Source organism: Lichenostomus cassidix, chromosome 19 (genome assembly GCF_008360975.1).
Source record: "Lichenostomus cassidix isolate B80296 chromosome 19, HeHo_3.0, whole genome shotgun sequence".
NCBI classification, from domain to species: domain Eukaryota; kingdom Metazoa; phylum Chordata; class Aves; order Passeriformes; family Meliphagidae; genus Lichenostomus; species Lichenostomus cassidix.
Genome location: NC_139499.1, coordinates 423,304 through 438,967, shown reverse-complemented (window position 1 = coordinate 438,967; position 15,664 = coordinate 423,304). Strand labels below are relative to the sequence as shown.

Genomic DNA, 15,664 nt, shown 5'->3' with positions numbered 1-15,664 from the left:
GGTTTGGGACAGGGAGGTGGGGAGGGAGTATTTTCTTCAACTGCTTATTTCAGTATCAGAAGTAAATGAGAAGATGAAGTCATCTTTAACACCTTCTAGTAGCTGTGAAGATGTCCTTCCCACATCCTGAGCCATGCTTTCTCAGTTTTGTAACAACAGTGATTGTCAGCCTTCATAAGGTGAACATGACTTTAGTAATTTCATCTGTCATCGTGTAGAGCTAATGAGCTGGACTGGGTCTGTTTCAATAATGCTTATTGCAGCAAACTGGTGTAAGTAGCTCACCTGATCAACTAACCAGTGGGATCAGCATCTTGGCTAGGAAACTTTCAGCTTCTATCTCATGTGATGGTTCAGTTGAGCAACACATGCACTACTTTTCCTCTTTCTGTTACTAATCATTACTTTCCAGACTTTGAATGTTTCCAGCAAAGTCATAGGTTCAACTTATTAATGCACCTAGGTGTTAAATGAAAATGAGGGGTTCATAGGAGTGGCTGCAGCCAAGTAATCTCCAAGAGTTGGTGTCTTTGTTTGAAAGGACCATCTGTTAAGGAAGGTGGAAACCTCCCTTAGAATAGAGGATGTGACCCCCCCTTCCCTCTATAATCCCAGAGTATTATAACTTTGAAATCGAGGGCTCTCAGGCAAAGATATGGGAAAAGGAATAACAGTGCTTTACTAGTACCTATAACAAAGCAAAGAAGCAACAACAGTAGCAACAACAAACAAAACCAGAAACCTGGTGGCAGCTTGCTCTGGGCTGCCAGACACCCTTCCCTTTGGTGCTATTACGTTCACCGCCAGCAGGGGCGCTGTTGGGCTCCCAGCTGGGCAGGGCAGGTGCAATGACTGCCTGTGCAGCTGCAGGGGGCGCTGTGGCACAAGGTGAGCTCCCTGTGTCACATGGTTGATAATGGCGGGAGGGCTGGACGGCAGGATGGGGAGCAGCAGCGAGTTCAGAGCCACAAACTGGAACGGCAGGAATGGCTCACCCATGCAGGCAAGCAAAAGGTGGCAGAAACTCTGTAGCTATGGCAGAAGCTGTAGTGTGTCCTGGCAGGTGGGGTCGTGGGGCAGCAACAGCTGGGCCCCTTCGTAGGAGCTGTGAACGCAGCTGGGGAGACACGCACTCCGGGAGGGGGAAGAGGATCCCGTGCTTTTCCCAAACGGAGGCTCATCCAGCAAGTCAGAGAAGGCAGTGCACAGCTTCTGCAATTGCAGCGAAAGAAAAACAGCAGCTCCACTGTCCCCTTCCAATTCCTCAAGAGCAAGTGAGCTAGCAGCAGCCACGTGCTCTCCTTCCTGCACCCTGGCCACATCTTTTGTCAGTCTTAAGTACCCATAGATAGGGTATCTTTGCAACAGATGGGACAAAATTCCATAAGAGAAAGAAAACAAAAGTCCTGACGTAACAGATGGAGACAAGCTTTGCCAGACACCAGCTAATAGAAGGAGGAATTGAATAAAAATACCGAGACCAGATATTTATGTTTGGCTTCTCATAGACCAAATTTGAGTATATATTGCTTACCTTAGAGGGGGACAGTGCAAAGCTGCCACTTCATGGTGTATGAGTTTTGGCAAGGTACTTTGAAGTTGGTGTGTTCTGCAGCTGGGGAGTCGCTATGGCCAGCTACACATGACAGGTACATGCAATTTCATCCTTTCTATCAAGAGGCTACGTGACACTGGTTACAAGTGCCAGTTTCCTTTCCCCAGGCCAGTACTGCAAGTCCCATTGTTTTCTGTTCTTCTAGGACAGTAGCTGTAAAGTATCACCAAAGCATAGAACATAGGCAGGGCAGTTGTGACATTTTGTCCTCCCTGACCAAGATATTTAGTTGGACAATCTCAATTTGCAAGCTGGTGTGTGAATGTTTAATTGGAGCTCTCTGCTGCTGTTAAGGTTGGGGTAATGTGGCTTTGTGCACAGGGGGAGCTGCCTCTGCACATCCTTTGACTACTGTGGCCTCCCTCAGCTCTCCTGCAGGACTTGGCCTCTCCAAGGAGCTGCGGCACAGCAAAGTCTCATCGGTACCCCTGCTGCCCTGGGAGCATGAAGTGTCTGACCTGCTCAGCCCACTTTGTACCTCAACAGTAAATTGAAGTCTTTATTAGCTTATTTGATAGTTGAATAAAATGTTTTGAAATGCTGGCATTTTAACTGCAATCTAGTTTTGAAAGGTCCCTGGTTGCTAGAAGGAAATTAGCCTGATAAATCACACTTTTCAATTAAATGAGTAATTTTTCATAAGCAAGCTCAGAAACTATAATTAGTGAAGTTTTTTCTGCCTTTCTTTTAATTTTTATTTTCATTTTAATATATTACATGTGATTTTTCTTAGATAACTGATTTTTATTTTGTTTTTAAGAAATCAACTGTCTCTGAAGCGTAAGCAACTTGTAAACCCATCCTGTCTGTCTGCCTCAGACAACCTTGTAGAGGTCTTGTGAACAAGCAGTGGCCTACAAATTGTACTTCCAAAATGATAATAACTAATGGTGTGACCTTGGATCATTGCCTGCCTTTCTGTGCCTTTGTTAACCTGTTTGTCTAAAGAAGCATTACTGTCCCTGGGTCAAAAAGGCCGGTTTAACTTAAGCAAGGAGTTCTCGGATAATAATAGTTACTTAGTAACTTTCATCTCAGAGCAGACTGGTTAAGACTGTTAAGAAATGTGGAGGCTTCCCTTTTGGTCAAAATCAGCAACTGACCGGATGATACCTCTTGCTCTCATACCTTTAAACAGAGTCTGCACTCAAAAGTGCAGCTTGGGAGCTGGAACAAATTGCTGTATCCCTTCTGTACTGGGTCTGAAAGGGACCCCAGTAATGCACGCTGACCCTGGTTTCACACCAGAGCTACAGACGTGCTAAGAACTTAATATTTTCCGCCTACGGAAGAAAAGCAAACGGTAGTACAAACAACTGCGACACTGGATTCATCTTGCCTTGGGCATATTTACCCAGGGTATTGCCATTACATCATTCAATTAGGCCTTTATTATCTGCTATTTTAGATCTTAGCAGCTGTTACAAGCCCTAGTCTGAGGTCAAGATGCTGTTGAACTTCAGATCTTTTTGAAAGAGCATAATTCTGCCAACAGCAATGTTAGATTTGCAGCAGTGCAATGTCATACAAATCATGAAAGACAATTTTAATCTAAATTATATATATATTTTTAAAGTGAGGTTTTATTGCCAAAAACTTAGATACTGCATGTTAAAATCCATTTGGAAAAGGCTACCATACATTCATCTTTGAGAACTAAATAAGGTAATTTGGGGCTTTTTTTATTGTATCAGAAAAGACCACAAATTATTTAAGAACAAACTTCCACCATCTAAATAAAATAATACTGAAATATCTTGCTATAGTTTGTAGTAACTGCATAAAACATGACTCACATGATTAGAAATCCTCCTTTATTTTTCCTCTGAGTGCAGTGCAGATCTTCATGAACCGTTTTTCACAGTGCATAATTACATTCCTTTCACCTAAACCGTTTCTACATATTTTCAATTTCTGTTTCCCAAAACTGATTGTTGTTGAGTGTTTCAGTGTGATTTGGACACAATTCACATGCAGACACTTGGGTGATGAACTTCAGTATACTTTATGAGAAATTTTGCTCTCAGACAAAATTCAGACTCAGAACAGCAGGGTCTCCCAGAGAACTGCTGGGGACCTGTACCTTGGTTGCTGCTGAGAGAAATGTTCAAGGTAAAAATACAGACCATCTCCTTGAATTCAAGTTTTTCATAAAATAATCCATTCCTTCTGAGGACCTCAGTTCCAGACAAACAGTGCTTCAGGGCAAGCAGGAGATGGCTCCTGCACTGCTCACCAGTTAGAAAGTCCATGTGATCAAGAGCAGAAGCCAAGCTATCTGAGAAGTCCCTGTTGGTCCAAGTATGGTCTCTATTTTTTTACCAGGGAAACCCCACCACCTCTGGCCTCAAGGCTTCAACCCCCAAATTCTGCTTAGTGTTATGGGTGGTATCTGACAAAGGGCACTTAGAAATCTCATCTGCTTATGACAGCTCGTAAGCGCTCTGCTTGCCATCCAGGCAGGAGATGACTCAAAGGGCCTGGTGAGATTTGTTTTGCTGCTATCTCCTCTTCCTGTGTTTCTGTCCCATCTCCCCATTCCTGCATTCTGCCTGCCCAGCATGTGCTGTGGTAACTGACACTGGAAGCTGTGTGGGCAGGGAATGGGTTTTGGTTTTAGTAAAAATGTGCAGTTACATCATCTTGCACAACAGGTCCTTGCTCTGTGGCTGAGCTGGGCCAACTGAGTCCTCCCAAGCTGCAAAAATATGGAAAACTTGAAACTGCAGCAATCAAAAAATATTATAGCATGTTATGTATACTAACAACACATTCTAGGCTGCTTCCTGTATGGAATCTCCCAGATAGACCTGGCAACAAGGGAGAGACTTGAACACTAATGTCAGCTGGAGGAGGAGGCCCTTAATAGTATTTTGGCTAATTGCCAGGTTGCCTGCTCTTGAAAAATTGCCTGTGCTGAGCTAGACATATTTTTCATGTGTAGAAAATTCTATTGAGTGTTGGTAGGGCTTTATATTTTCCCAATGCTTCCTGCAGTCAACTGTGTGAAGGTTCACAGTAGCCATGACGTCAGTGTTTCTAGCTCAAAGGCCTTCAGGCCTTCTTTGGAAAGCACCAGATGTAAATTTACAAAATTAAGAAGTATTTTTGTGCTTTGTGGGCTGGGGGGGATTTTTTTTTTTTGCTTGTTTACTTATTTTTCTTTTTTTTAGTAAATCCAGATGACCAACTCAGGGCCTTCTTTTCTCCTTCCCTGCAGGCAGAACAAAGTCTCTTACGAGTTGCTTGTTCAAAAGGTCCCCACTGATTTTACCTTTGGGTCTGTTCTAACATTTCTCGTTGTTTCATGTAAGCATTTTCTGTGGTAATTAGACTGTAATAGCATAATCCCTGGTGGCCTTCCTGTAGTGTCTGAACTCTCTGGGTTGAGCAAGCTCTGCTTGGGGACAACATATTTTTCTCTAAGTGAGAAGGGGAAGAGTTGATGTTATGAATGGTGTCCTGATTATGACAGAAAAATCTCTTAAAAGAGGAAAGTTTCGCAGCATTTCCTAGAAATGATTCAGACTACATTTGTCTGATTTCCTCTGGAAGATCCCAGCAACCGAAATGCTGTGTGTTTATTTTGTCCCTGGCTGTTTCCTTCTGGACACTGTGGTCTGCATTGTCCCAGAGGAATTCTGATATCTCTGTGATTTGTAGATGCAGGTGCAGGCATTTTTTGTAGCTACGCAGAGACAATTCAGAGCTTTCAAGTCCAAGACCTTGAACTGGCAGTGGAAGCAGACTAAAGATCCTCTTCAGCTTCCTAAAATGCAACACCTGGAGTCATCTGAACTGTGAGGCCTTGAAGGAAAACTAGGTTTTTTAAGGCTTTTTAAAAATTAAGTAGAGATGTCGCTGTTGAGCAGCTAGCAGAGTAATGAATGTACCAGTTCTCAGTGGCAAGAAGGAATGACCTTTATTGTTTTGATTTCATCACATATATAGAGTTCTCAAAAGTCACCCAGATTGGTCAGTTAGAAGCCTTCCCCCAGGCCTGACTGGCTAGGCCTGCACTGCCCAAGTTCTGGGACACTGTTCTAACAACATCTAAACTTTATTTATAAAACACAAGAAAATTTCTCATGGGAAAAACCTGTGCTAGCCACATAGAGATTTGATACTTTATGTTGGTTGCATTTCCTCTGAATGATTTTGATAAACTATTAATATAAATGCCTCGAATTTCAAGTTTTTCCTTTTTAAATATAACAAAATTAAGACAGCCTTTCAGGTGTGCGGCCACAGAGAGAGGAAGAACAAACATGCCCAGGGCAAAAATACAGCCATCCCATAGGAATTAAGAGAATAGAAAGGGCTTGGAAAATCCTAGTTTTAGAAGCTTGTCTACAGACAAGGCATTTCTGCAACAAGACAGACCCTAAAAAACTCAACGTAGAACTTTGGAAACTCTTCCTGCTCTGTAGGGAAGAAGAGTGGCTTGGAGTGGGGCTTGGCTAGCTGAGCTCTCATCTTGGGCCCTTGGACACATCCCATGACTCAGTTTCCCTCCGTGTACAACAGAAAGGTTTCTATTGATGGTGTTTATAAAGCTTGTTTGAGATCTACAGGTGAAAGGGGCCATAGTGACTAGGTGCTGGTCATGTGTTCATGGCAGAAGCAGCGTGATCTCAAGCAAGAGGGAGCCCTGTACAGAGCCCGAATCAGGTTTACTGCCTAAGTCCTGTTTTATGAATACCCCAGGAGTGAATTTAGGTCCTGTGTTGGTCAGCATGGCATCAGTGGGTGCAGTGCAGAGGAGCTGGTGCTCACAATGTGGCTGCAGTCAGCATCATGGCACTCTCAGTGCCAGAGCAGTCCCATTTCTGGGGTGCTGGTTTGGAGGCCCATCCCTTCCTACCTCCATTCAGTCTCCTTGTGTTGAGGCGTGGGGCAAGAATGGGCGCAAACAAGCCATTCACCTTTCCAGTCATTCACCCTTCCAGCATTACAACTCACACAGGGGCCATTTTATGTTCTTGACAGCTGTGATTTTATCTCTGTAAATGTTACCTCTGTAACATTTACACGCAAAGTGAAGGGGTTTTTCCACATTATGTTTGCTACACAGGGAAATAGATGAGGATTTCTCATCTGCCACATGAAGGAATGAACAAGGTAAGATTTGAGTATTTCCCTGCTGTTAATGAAAACTTCTGAAGTTCTCCTTCCTGCTGGTTTTGGGGTTGTGAAAGATTTTCCAGCTACCCGATAGGTGCAAAGAAAATTAAACAAACCAAAACACCACCCCAAGTTTCTGGGCGCTTACAAGCGTTGATTCCCGTTTGAATTTTTTGTTAAGTGACTGATGCGAACCGCCCCTGAGAGCGGGGTGTGGGCCGGCCGGGCCCCCTGCTCGGAGAGGGGCGGCCCCGTCGCGGCGCCCGGCGGCGGCGCGGACTCCAAGGCCCGGCATGCGGCGGGGCGCGGCGCAGGCGCGCCGGGCCGGGCTTGAGTGGCAAGTTGTTTGTTCCAGCGAGCACCAGCTGCTCGGCGCTCCGGGCTCCGCTGCTCTGCTCCGCGCCCCGCCGGCCTCCCCACCGCTCCAACTTTTGCACCCTCTGCTCCCTCATCTCCCACTCCCGGAGCCGGGAAAGGACAGAAGGAACCGGGTGGGGAGGGGGGAAAAAAAATAAAAGGCACCGACAATAACAGCCCCCCCTCCCCCTCCCCATTCAAAAACAAAACATAAACCCCCGGGGATAGATGAACTACAAATGAGAAAGAGGAAAAGATGGAACTGCACATCCTAGAGCACAGGCTCAGAGTCGCCAGCATAGCCAAGGAGAGCATCCAGTTGTTTACCTATGGATTAATCAAACTTGCTTTCCTGTCCTCTAAGACGAGGTAGGTGCTGGGGATGGGGCGGGGGGCGTCCTCCTTGCAACGGGACAGAGTGTTGGGGGCGTCTCCACCTTGCTAGAAGGGGACTGGGTGCTAGCAGGGCACCCTCCTTCCCTCCGAGGGGCTGGGGTGGGGGGTATATGCTTATATGCTCTGCAAGTAAGCAGGACAGCCTCCTTCGAAAAGGGGTGGGTTGATGGGTGCTCTCCTCCGTGGGGACAAAAAAAAAAAAAGCAGGATCCTGAGATGGAGGACACCCCTCCTTGCAAGGGGGCACAGTGTTGGGGCAAGAGTCACCCTCCTTCCTGCAAAGGGGCAGGGTGCTGAAGTGGTGGGGATACGCTCCCTGTTAAGGGGCAAGGTGCTGGGGCTGGTGAGGACCCCCTCCTTGCAAGAAGTCAGGCTGCTGGGTGAGGGGGACGCCCTCGTCGCCAGAGGGCAGGGGTTATTGGGTGTGAGGGGAACACCTGGGTCTTCCCTACGCACACACCCCATCATCCCAAGAGTTGCAGATGGTGATGAGGATCAGCGCTGGAGTTCAGGGTGTCCCCGTCCGGTTTTAGGGCAGTCCCCAGTGCGCCTCCTGCGCTGCGCCCGGCGGATGAATGAGAACAGGTGGGGGCCGGGGGGCCCGGCCGGCTGCAGGCTCGAGGCGGCCGCCGGACAACAAAGGCAACAACAGCAGCCCGAGGAGGAGGAGTGGTGGATTTTTTTTTTTCTCTCCCGGTCTCTCTGGTTTTTATTGTTTGTTTGGGTTTATTTTCCCCCTGGATTGTTGTTCCTTGCAGCACTTACAGACAGAGCGAGTCCTCCACACGCGGGTTTGTTTAAAAGGTGCTTTTCCAGTGCTGCCAAATTGGAGGAGGAGGAGGGGCAATGCATGCCTTGCACGTAAAAATTGTGGTATTAAGTAATTTGGATTGTGATAGCTTTCGAGAAAAAGAAGAAAGAAAAACGTAGTGAAAGGCACTGAGAGCACTGTGAGTTGTTTTTTTTTTTATTTCGGGGTAGGAAAGAAAATACTGTGGACAGTTTATTGGATGTATGTAAGGTGCTAGGCCTTTTGCACAAAACAACTTGAATTGCAGTCGCATATTCTTCTGTCTTCACTTAGCTTGTTGACTTCACTCTATTCAGAATGAGGAATGGGAATGCAAATAACACAACTCAAACTCTTCTTGTTTTTCCAGCCTGATAATTACTATTTCAGTTTTCTCCCCACATTCATTCTTGTATGAAGGTGGGAAATTTTCTCTGGCAGTCAGAGAATAATGAATATATATTTTAATAAATAGAAAGAAAATTAATTTGTTTTATTTCATACTGTAATTCAATGCTCTCTGTTTTAAGATGCTTACAGATGAATGGACCCACTTGTGTAATTTGATCACAGCATCTTATCGTAGAGTTAAACTTCATGTATTGAAATTTCGCTCTGATTTGGAGCTCATCCCATTTTGCTTACCACTACCATTGTTTATAGTGTGAAGCATCTTGTTTGCTAGTGTCCCTGAATACTCCACAGGGTATTCAAGGGTCCTGAGTCTTAAATTTCTGTTTAAAATGTGCTGTTTCATTGTAATTGAAAGTTGCTGATCTTTTGAAGGGCTTGTTGCTTCCTCTCACGTGCTTAAAATGTCACTGTTACTGTTAACAGTGAAGTCTTTAAATCTGTCACTCTTAATGCATAGACTGGGGTTTCATGGGAGTTTTTCTGTTTGTTTGGGATTACTTTTTTTTTTTTTTAACTTCAGGGATGGTCCTATTGTCTTTTTGTTTCACATGACATTTCACATTTTCAGTGTTAGAGAACCGTGAAAGGGTCAGGGCAGTAAGATAACCCCTTTGGGGTGTGATACCTTGTCCTGCATTTGGGTGCAGCTCTTGACAGTTTTTTATTGTCTCTGGTTGCTTTGGTGTCTTATCTTTTACCATATACACCCTGAGTATCAATCTTTCCTTACCCTTCATGGAATCTCAGGGATCAGGAACATTAGATGTTTGTGGAAAGGTTTGTTGGCATGGGAAACTTCTCTATTTCCCTTTTGTTAATTTTGTTGTTTTTGCTGACGGTAGAGATGCAGGGGAAGCTTGTTCGTGTCATTCGAGACAACCGACAGAACTGAGCTGTTGCTTTCTCCTGTATGCTTTTGCATGCCCTGAGGCAAACAAGGTCCCTGCCTCACAGGTCTTCTCTCTGATGAACCCCATGTGTATATGAGAAAGGCAAGGGTCTCTGGGAGATGTAACTATAAATCTATGATAGCACTGTTTCATTTTCCTCCTCCTTTAAGAAGTGAATATGCCCAGAAGACAACTTTTTATAAGGGTTCAAGACAAATCTTCCCCTCCCACACACCCTGTATGCAAAGGACCCCTTGGAGGAATGAAAGAGGAAGGTGGTCCACATCGCTGCTAATCTTTTCTGATGAGATAGCAAAGATACCAGTTACTACATCACCTACACTTTTCCCAGTGAGACCTTAAACAGAGGTTTTACCAGTGCTGCAAGGCTGCCAGTAAGTGATAATGATTGTTAGGACAGATGTGATCCAAATGGGTGACAATGACATCATCAGTATTCTTGTGTTAGTCATGCGAGAAACTACGGTTTTTACATAGCCTCCTGTGAGAAGTGATTTGGAGGGTCTCTTTCATGTTGTCATACATCAGGGAAAAGGGCTGGAACAGTTTTTTTAAATCTTGTACGTTTTTCTTAATCCTTTTGGGAAGAAAAAGTAACAAATCTCCCTTTTTATTTGGCCTTTTGCCACTCTCTCACACTCATGCCCTTGTTCACAAATCAAGTGTTTTAATTTAGCTTCTGTTACAATAGCAATATTTTCTAGTACAAAGAACAGCAGTTTTGAAACTATTCTGATGTCTGGAAGCAAGACAGCAGTTAACATGGTGAAGGGATGAGACCAGTGGTGAATAAAACAGTGTGCTGAACTGAGCTGAAAGAAAAGTACTATTAATCATAACTTTAAGTCAGGCATGAGGTATTTTATGCAAAGTTACATTAAGAGAGGTAGTTCAGGAATAAATAATAGCGGAACTGCTAAGCAGAAACTGCTTGGCAGGAATTGCTAAGTCAGTTACACTGAGCACTCTTGGTGTTCTGCTTTTGTCAGTGCAGGCCTACTGATTTCAGCAGGCTCTGCCGGTGGAGGAGTGATCCATGTCTTTTTTAGTTGCATGCTGAAGATTTGCATGTGTCTAATCTTTTTGCTGTTGCTGTCATCACTGTTCTCGTGTTTTGTTGATTGTGTTGGTTAGAGCATGGTGCTAATAACACCAAGACTGGGGATTCAGTCCCCATATGAGCCATTCACTTAAGAGTTGGACTCAATTCTTGTGAGTCCCTTCCAGCTCAGAATATTCTGTGACTGTGTCTGACTTGAATGTTCCTTGGTGCCAAGGATTTTCACCTTTTTAGCAGCTGTGCTGTGTGTCTATGCATGTAAATATAACAACTTTGTGTGGCTTCACCATTGCATTATTTTTCTTATGTACATGCCTCTGTAAATGTTAGTTCTCTGGGGCGGAGAGCTGTGCATTGGAAAACTCCCACCTTCATCTCCCTGTGCTGCAAAATGAGAAGCTTCCCTCACACCAAAGCTAAGTGTCTCTGCTTCCTTGGTCAGGGTTAAACTGTCTCATGCTACTGGGAGATGTGTCACAAGTAACCTGCTTGAGGACTTCATACATGCACTGTTTTGCTACATTCCTGTCTTTTTTTTTTTTTTTCCTAATTGCGAAATATTTTATAACTGCATCCAACAAGGCAAAGTGCCGAATTCTGCACCTGGGATGGGGCAGCCCTGGATGTGTGTACAGGCTGGGGAAGGAGATGCTGGAAAGCAGCACCACAAAAAGCGACCTGGGGATTCTGGCTGGTGGCCAGATGGATCTGAGTCAGCAATGCCCTGGAGCCAGGAGGGACATCCCTGTCCTGCGGGGCACCAGGCCCAGCAGCCGTTCGGGCCAGGGAGGGGATTGTCCTATTCTGCTCTGGCCTGGGGTGGCCTCACCTCGAGTGCTGTGTGTGGGTTTGGGCACCACAATGTGAGAAAGACATCAACATATTAGAGAGTGTCCAAAGGAAGCCACGAGGATGGTCAAGGGCCTTGAGGGAAAGCCATGTGAGGAGCTGCTGAGGGCACTTGGTCTGTTCAGCTGGAGAAGAAGAGACTGAGGCGAGACCTCCTTGCAGTCTGCAACTCCCCCATGAGGGGAAGAGCAGGGGCACTGATCTTGTGTGCCCAGTGAGCCAAGGGAATAGCTGAAGCTCTGTCAGGGCAGGTTTAGGCTGGATATTAGAAATAGGTTCTTCCCCCAGAGGGGTGGTTGGGCACTGGAACAGGCTCACCAGTGCAGCATTCACAGCAGCAAGCCTGACAGAGAGCAAGAATCATTTGGTCAATACTCAGGCACATGGTGTGACTTTTGGGGATGGTGCTGTGCTGGGCCAGGATGATCCTTGTGGACTCGATGATCCTTGTGGTCCCTTCCAACTCAGCATGTTCTGTGATTCCTTTTAGTGCATAGGAATTAAACCTGAATGGAGGACAGTTTGGAATATTGCACACACTGAGCAACCAGTTCATGCAATAGATAGTAGGAAGGTGAGCCTAACCTTGTCTTTTGAGGATATATGAAAATACATGGAGAGTCCAGGAGAATAAAGTGGGGGCAGGGTTCTTCCAAGCACTGGATCTGTATCATGTAATTAGCCTGATTTCAGCATAATGCTTTAGTAGACTCCTGAAAATCTGAAGTCAATGCTAACAAGTAATCTTTCATGTCTATTGCAGTACCTAATATAAAGGTATATAAAAAATATAAATATATTTGGTGATAAACAGTGAAATGAAGTAGTTGAGGGAGAAAGGTATTATTTAAATTTTAAAGCTATTAAATTATAACTAGAATAAAGTTGAGGGGTTAGTTTGTTCACAGGACTGGGTGCTTAAAGTGATTGTAGGTCACGTGTCTAGAGTTACAAATCTTAAAATATCTGAGGGGTTTTTGATACTCTTTAGTTTGAGGTGGTTATTATTCCTGGATGCTGAAGAGAAGGAAAAAGTTCTGCCTGTGTAAAGGATGAGACCTTGGTCACGTGAAATGCTTAAAGCAGTCATTCCAAAAGCATCTGTCACTCGGGGTTCTTTTTCAAGGTGCTTCAGTCTTCTGGAGTACAGTTTATGTATATTGGTGACTTGAAGCAGAATTTCAGACACTTTCCAAGGTTGCAGGTTTGGCGCTAAATACAGGAAGCTGTCCATGTGCGTGAGATGCTTCCCAGAGAAGCTGGATGGAGTGGAGTAGCCAGGATGGGCTCTGCTTCGGGTTCAATTCTGTTTGTCATGCAACCACTACCATGGGATGCTTGGAGGCAGGAGGTATTCTTAGTGTGGAGTGGTGCTTAAAAGTACTCATTCCAATAAAAATGTAGCAAGAAGCAAATGGTGATAAAATGTACAGAATAAGTTGGATTTTCTTTGAGTTTTGAGCAAAAAATAAAACTTGTCTTGAAGTTTGTGGTGGTTGTTTTTGGTAATGTGTCAATTTTGCTTAGTAATAATTGACACGTCTACTTTTGAACAGTGTGCTGTTGCTATTAATATAAGTGTTTCTCATTCCCTGATCACTTGTTTACTGTCTAGGTGTCCTGAAATTGGAGATACTGTAATAAAAGGTCTATTTTGGACTTCAGAACATAATAGGAGAAGCAGGTGCTTAAAATGTACCCGTGCATCATTTGAGGACATTGACATCAGCAGTCTGTTTCCTTTGGTATGAACTCAGGCAAACACATGTTGTTTATGCCCTTATATGAGATACAGATCAGCTTGCAACACTGGATGATTATCTGGCAAAGGCAAGTTATTCCTGTTGTTAAAACCTTTTTTTGTCTCTCGTGGCTTCATCCTGTGTATCCTAGGAAGACCACTGAGTAAAAGGCTTTTGCCAGTTACAAGATTGTATCTACTCATTTAAAACAGGTTGCTCGTGTTTTCTTTTGTTGTGGCAAAAACTCCCAAAAGTCTTGAATATATTCTTTTCTTTTCTGGGGGTGTGTATGTATGTGATATCTGAGGTTTAGGGACTTCTTTTTCAGTCTGATTTGGTGACCATCTGTTACAGAAGGACTGAGTGCTGATGTCCAGACACCACAGGAGGCTGGAGTGATGGGAAGCCTCATGGCTAAAGCTGCCTGCCTGTCCTTCCCCAGAGCACTTTGCTGCCTTGTTTGCGTCACCATGGGCATTTGTGGTGCCGACGTTGCTGGTGGATGTTCAGGATGAGTAGAGCTAGCAAGAATCAGCTAACTGAGGAGGTGAGAGACTAGAAGTTACTTGGTTGGGCTGAGGAAGTATATAAGCTCTTTAATTGTGGATATAATCAATTTATGTTCAAGGCTGCTGAGTGTTTCAGCTGCTGCTGGGCTGTGAGAGCATTCTGCGGTGTTTTAATATGTTAAACCTTGGAAAGAAAAGGTTTCCTTCCTGATAATCTCTTACTGTTTATCTATAAATGTTATTTTTCCCTTTATTTTCTGCTTCTGGCACATGGCTTACCAGTGGGGCACTGCCTGATTTTGTCTTTCTTTGCCTGGCAGTTCTGTCGTGCAGTCAGTCCTCAACCTACCATGTGGTCCCATCAGGCTGAGGCTGATGCCAAGTCATAAACTGACATGAGTGTTTAGAAACTAAATGAGATTCAGAAGGTGGAATGGAAGTACTAGATCAAACCCAGAGTGTAATGATGGGCAGCACTATGTGCTGGGGAAATGTTGATTTAGGTATTGTACTTTTAAAATAAATAAATAACTGCCTGTAGTTTGTAGTGGGATGGTTATTTATGTTTATTTCCCATGTTTTCATTCATTGCCAAAGCTGTCACATAGATGAGATACATCACCTGTGGATAAGGTACAGCATCAGTGATGTAAAAGAAACACCAATGGTGCCTGCTTATGTTGAGCTGAGAAATAGAAAAAAGGGAAAAATATTTATCTTTTGCCATGTAACTCATTAAAGATTCCTTCAGATGAATATTTATTAGTTTGAGATTAAAGCCAGTATTTACATTAAAAATGTGGCTTTTAGTAGTTATTAGATGACTCTTCCTGCAAGCTGGTACTCCTGTTTCAGCAGCAGAGCCAGTACAGGTCTGTTAAGGGAAAGTATGAATATTGTGCATTTGTCATCTAGAAGTAACAGCTGAGTTACTTATTAACACAATAGTTTGAATCCACAGTCTACCCCTCCACTGAGTTATAACTTAAATTAGACTCTATTTGATGGCTGAGCTCTCTGACAGTGCCTTTATCATTCTCTATAAATATGTAAGTCTTTCTATTTAAATTTTTAAAAATTCTGTTTAGCACACCACCTCATTTATCCAACACACAATTTCTTAATCATACTGCATATTAGAGTTTTAATATATTTGGACAAGGGCTACAATTTCTTTTTTCAGAGGAAACAGTACAGATTTGTTCTTTTGTTTACTGCCAACTCAAGAGTAAACTCCAACTCTGATCTGCTGGTAGCTGAAGTCTAGTAAAGGAAGAATTATCCAACAAGAATGTGAGGAAATATCTCCGTTTGTTATAGTTCAGAATCAACAGAGCAAAGCCTCTAAGCTGCTGTTATCATTTCAAAGTAAAAAGATCTTTTCTTCACACTCTGAGCTCAGTTCAGTTTTGTATAGCTAAGATATATTTGTTAAGAAAGAAAAAAAACCAGGCAAATGTGTTCCATTATGGCACAAAAGGAATGAAGATTGATTAAGCCAGTTTGATGGCTATACAAGCCCTTGTTAGTTCCAGATGTACTGTATAATGTTTTACTCCGCTGACCATTGAAACAGAGAATCTGATCTCATTTTTGTGGCCTAACGTATAATAAACATTATGTACCAGTTAATAATGTTTTATTTTCACATCCAAAGAAATAAAGTGAATGCCTAAACTTTCTCACCAATCAGAACAATTTTACTTTGGTCTGTTAAATGTAGCTTACTACAGAATAAAATAAAAAGCCTGCTTCTGACCTGCAGCCTGCTTTAGGAAGCTGCCAGCATTAATACCAGGGATACCAGAGCTTCCAGCCAATACCAGAGCTTCTGTTTAGCACAGAGTTGCCACATGGAAGAGAGAAGTGGTTATGTTTGCTTGGTGGCAGAAAACCA

General features: G+C 43.7%; 1 protein-coding gene across 2 annotated transcripts in view; it reads left to right on the top strand.

The window, feature by feature from the left end:
* The first annotated feature begins 7,061 nt into the window (after positions 1–7,061).
* CASTOR2 (cytosolic arginine sensor for mTORC1 subunit 2) overlaps positions 7,062–15,664 on the top strand; it is a 127,620-nt gene continuing 119,017 nt past the window's right edge. For both annotated transcript variants that reach the window (XM_085078729.1, XM_085078728.1), the window contains exon 1: positions 7,062–7,465. In XM_085078729.1, the coding sequence (XP_084934855.1) occupies positions 7,353–7,465 (113 nt within the window). In that variant the 5' untranslated portion in view covers positions 7,062–7,352. The remainder of the gene's footprint in view (positions 7,466–15,664) is intronic.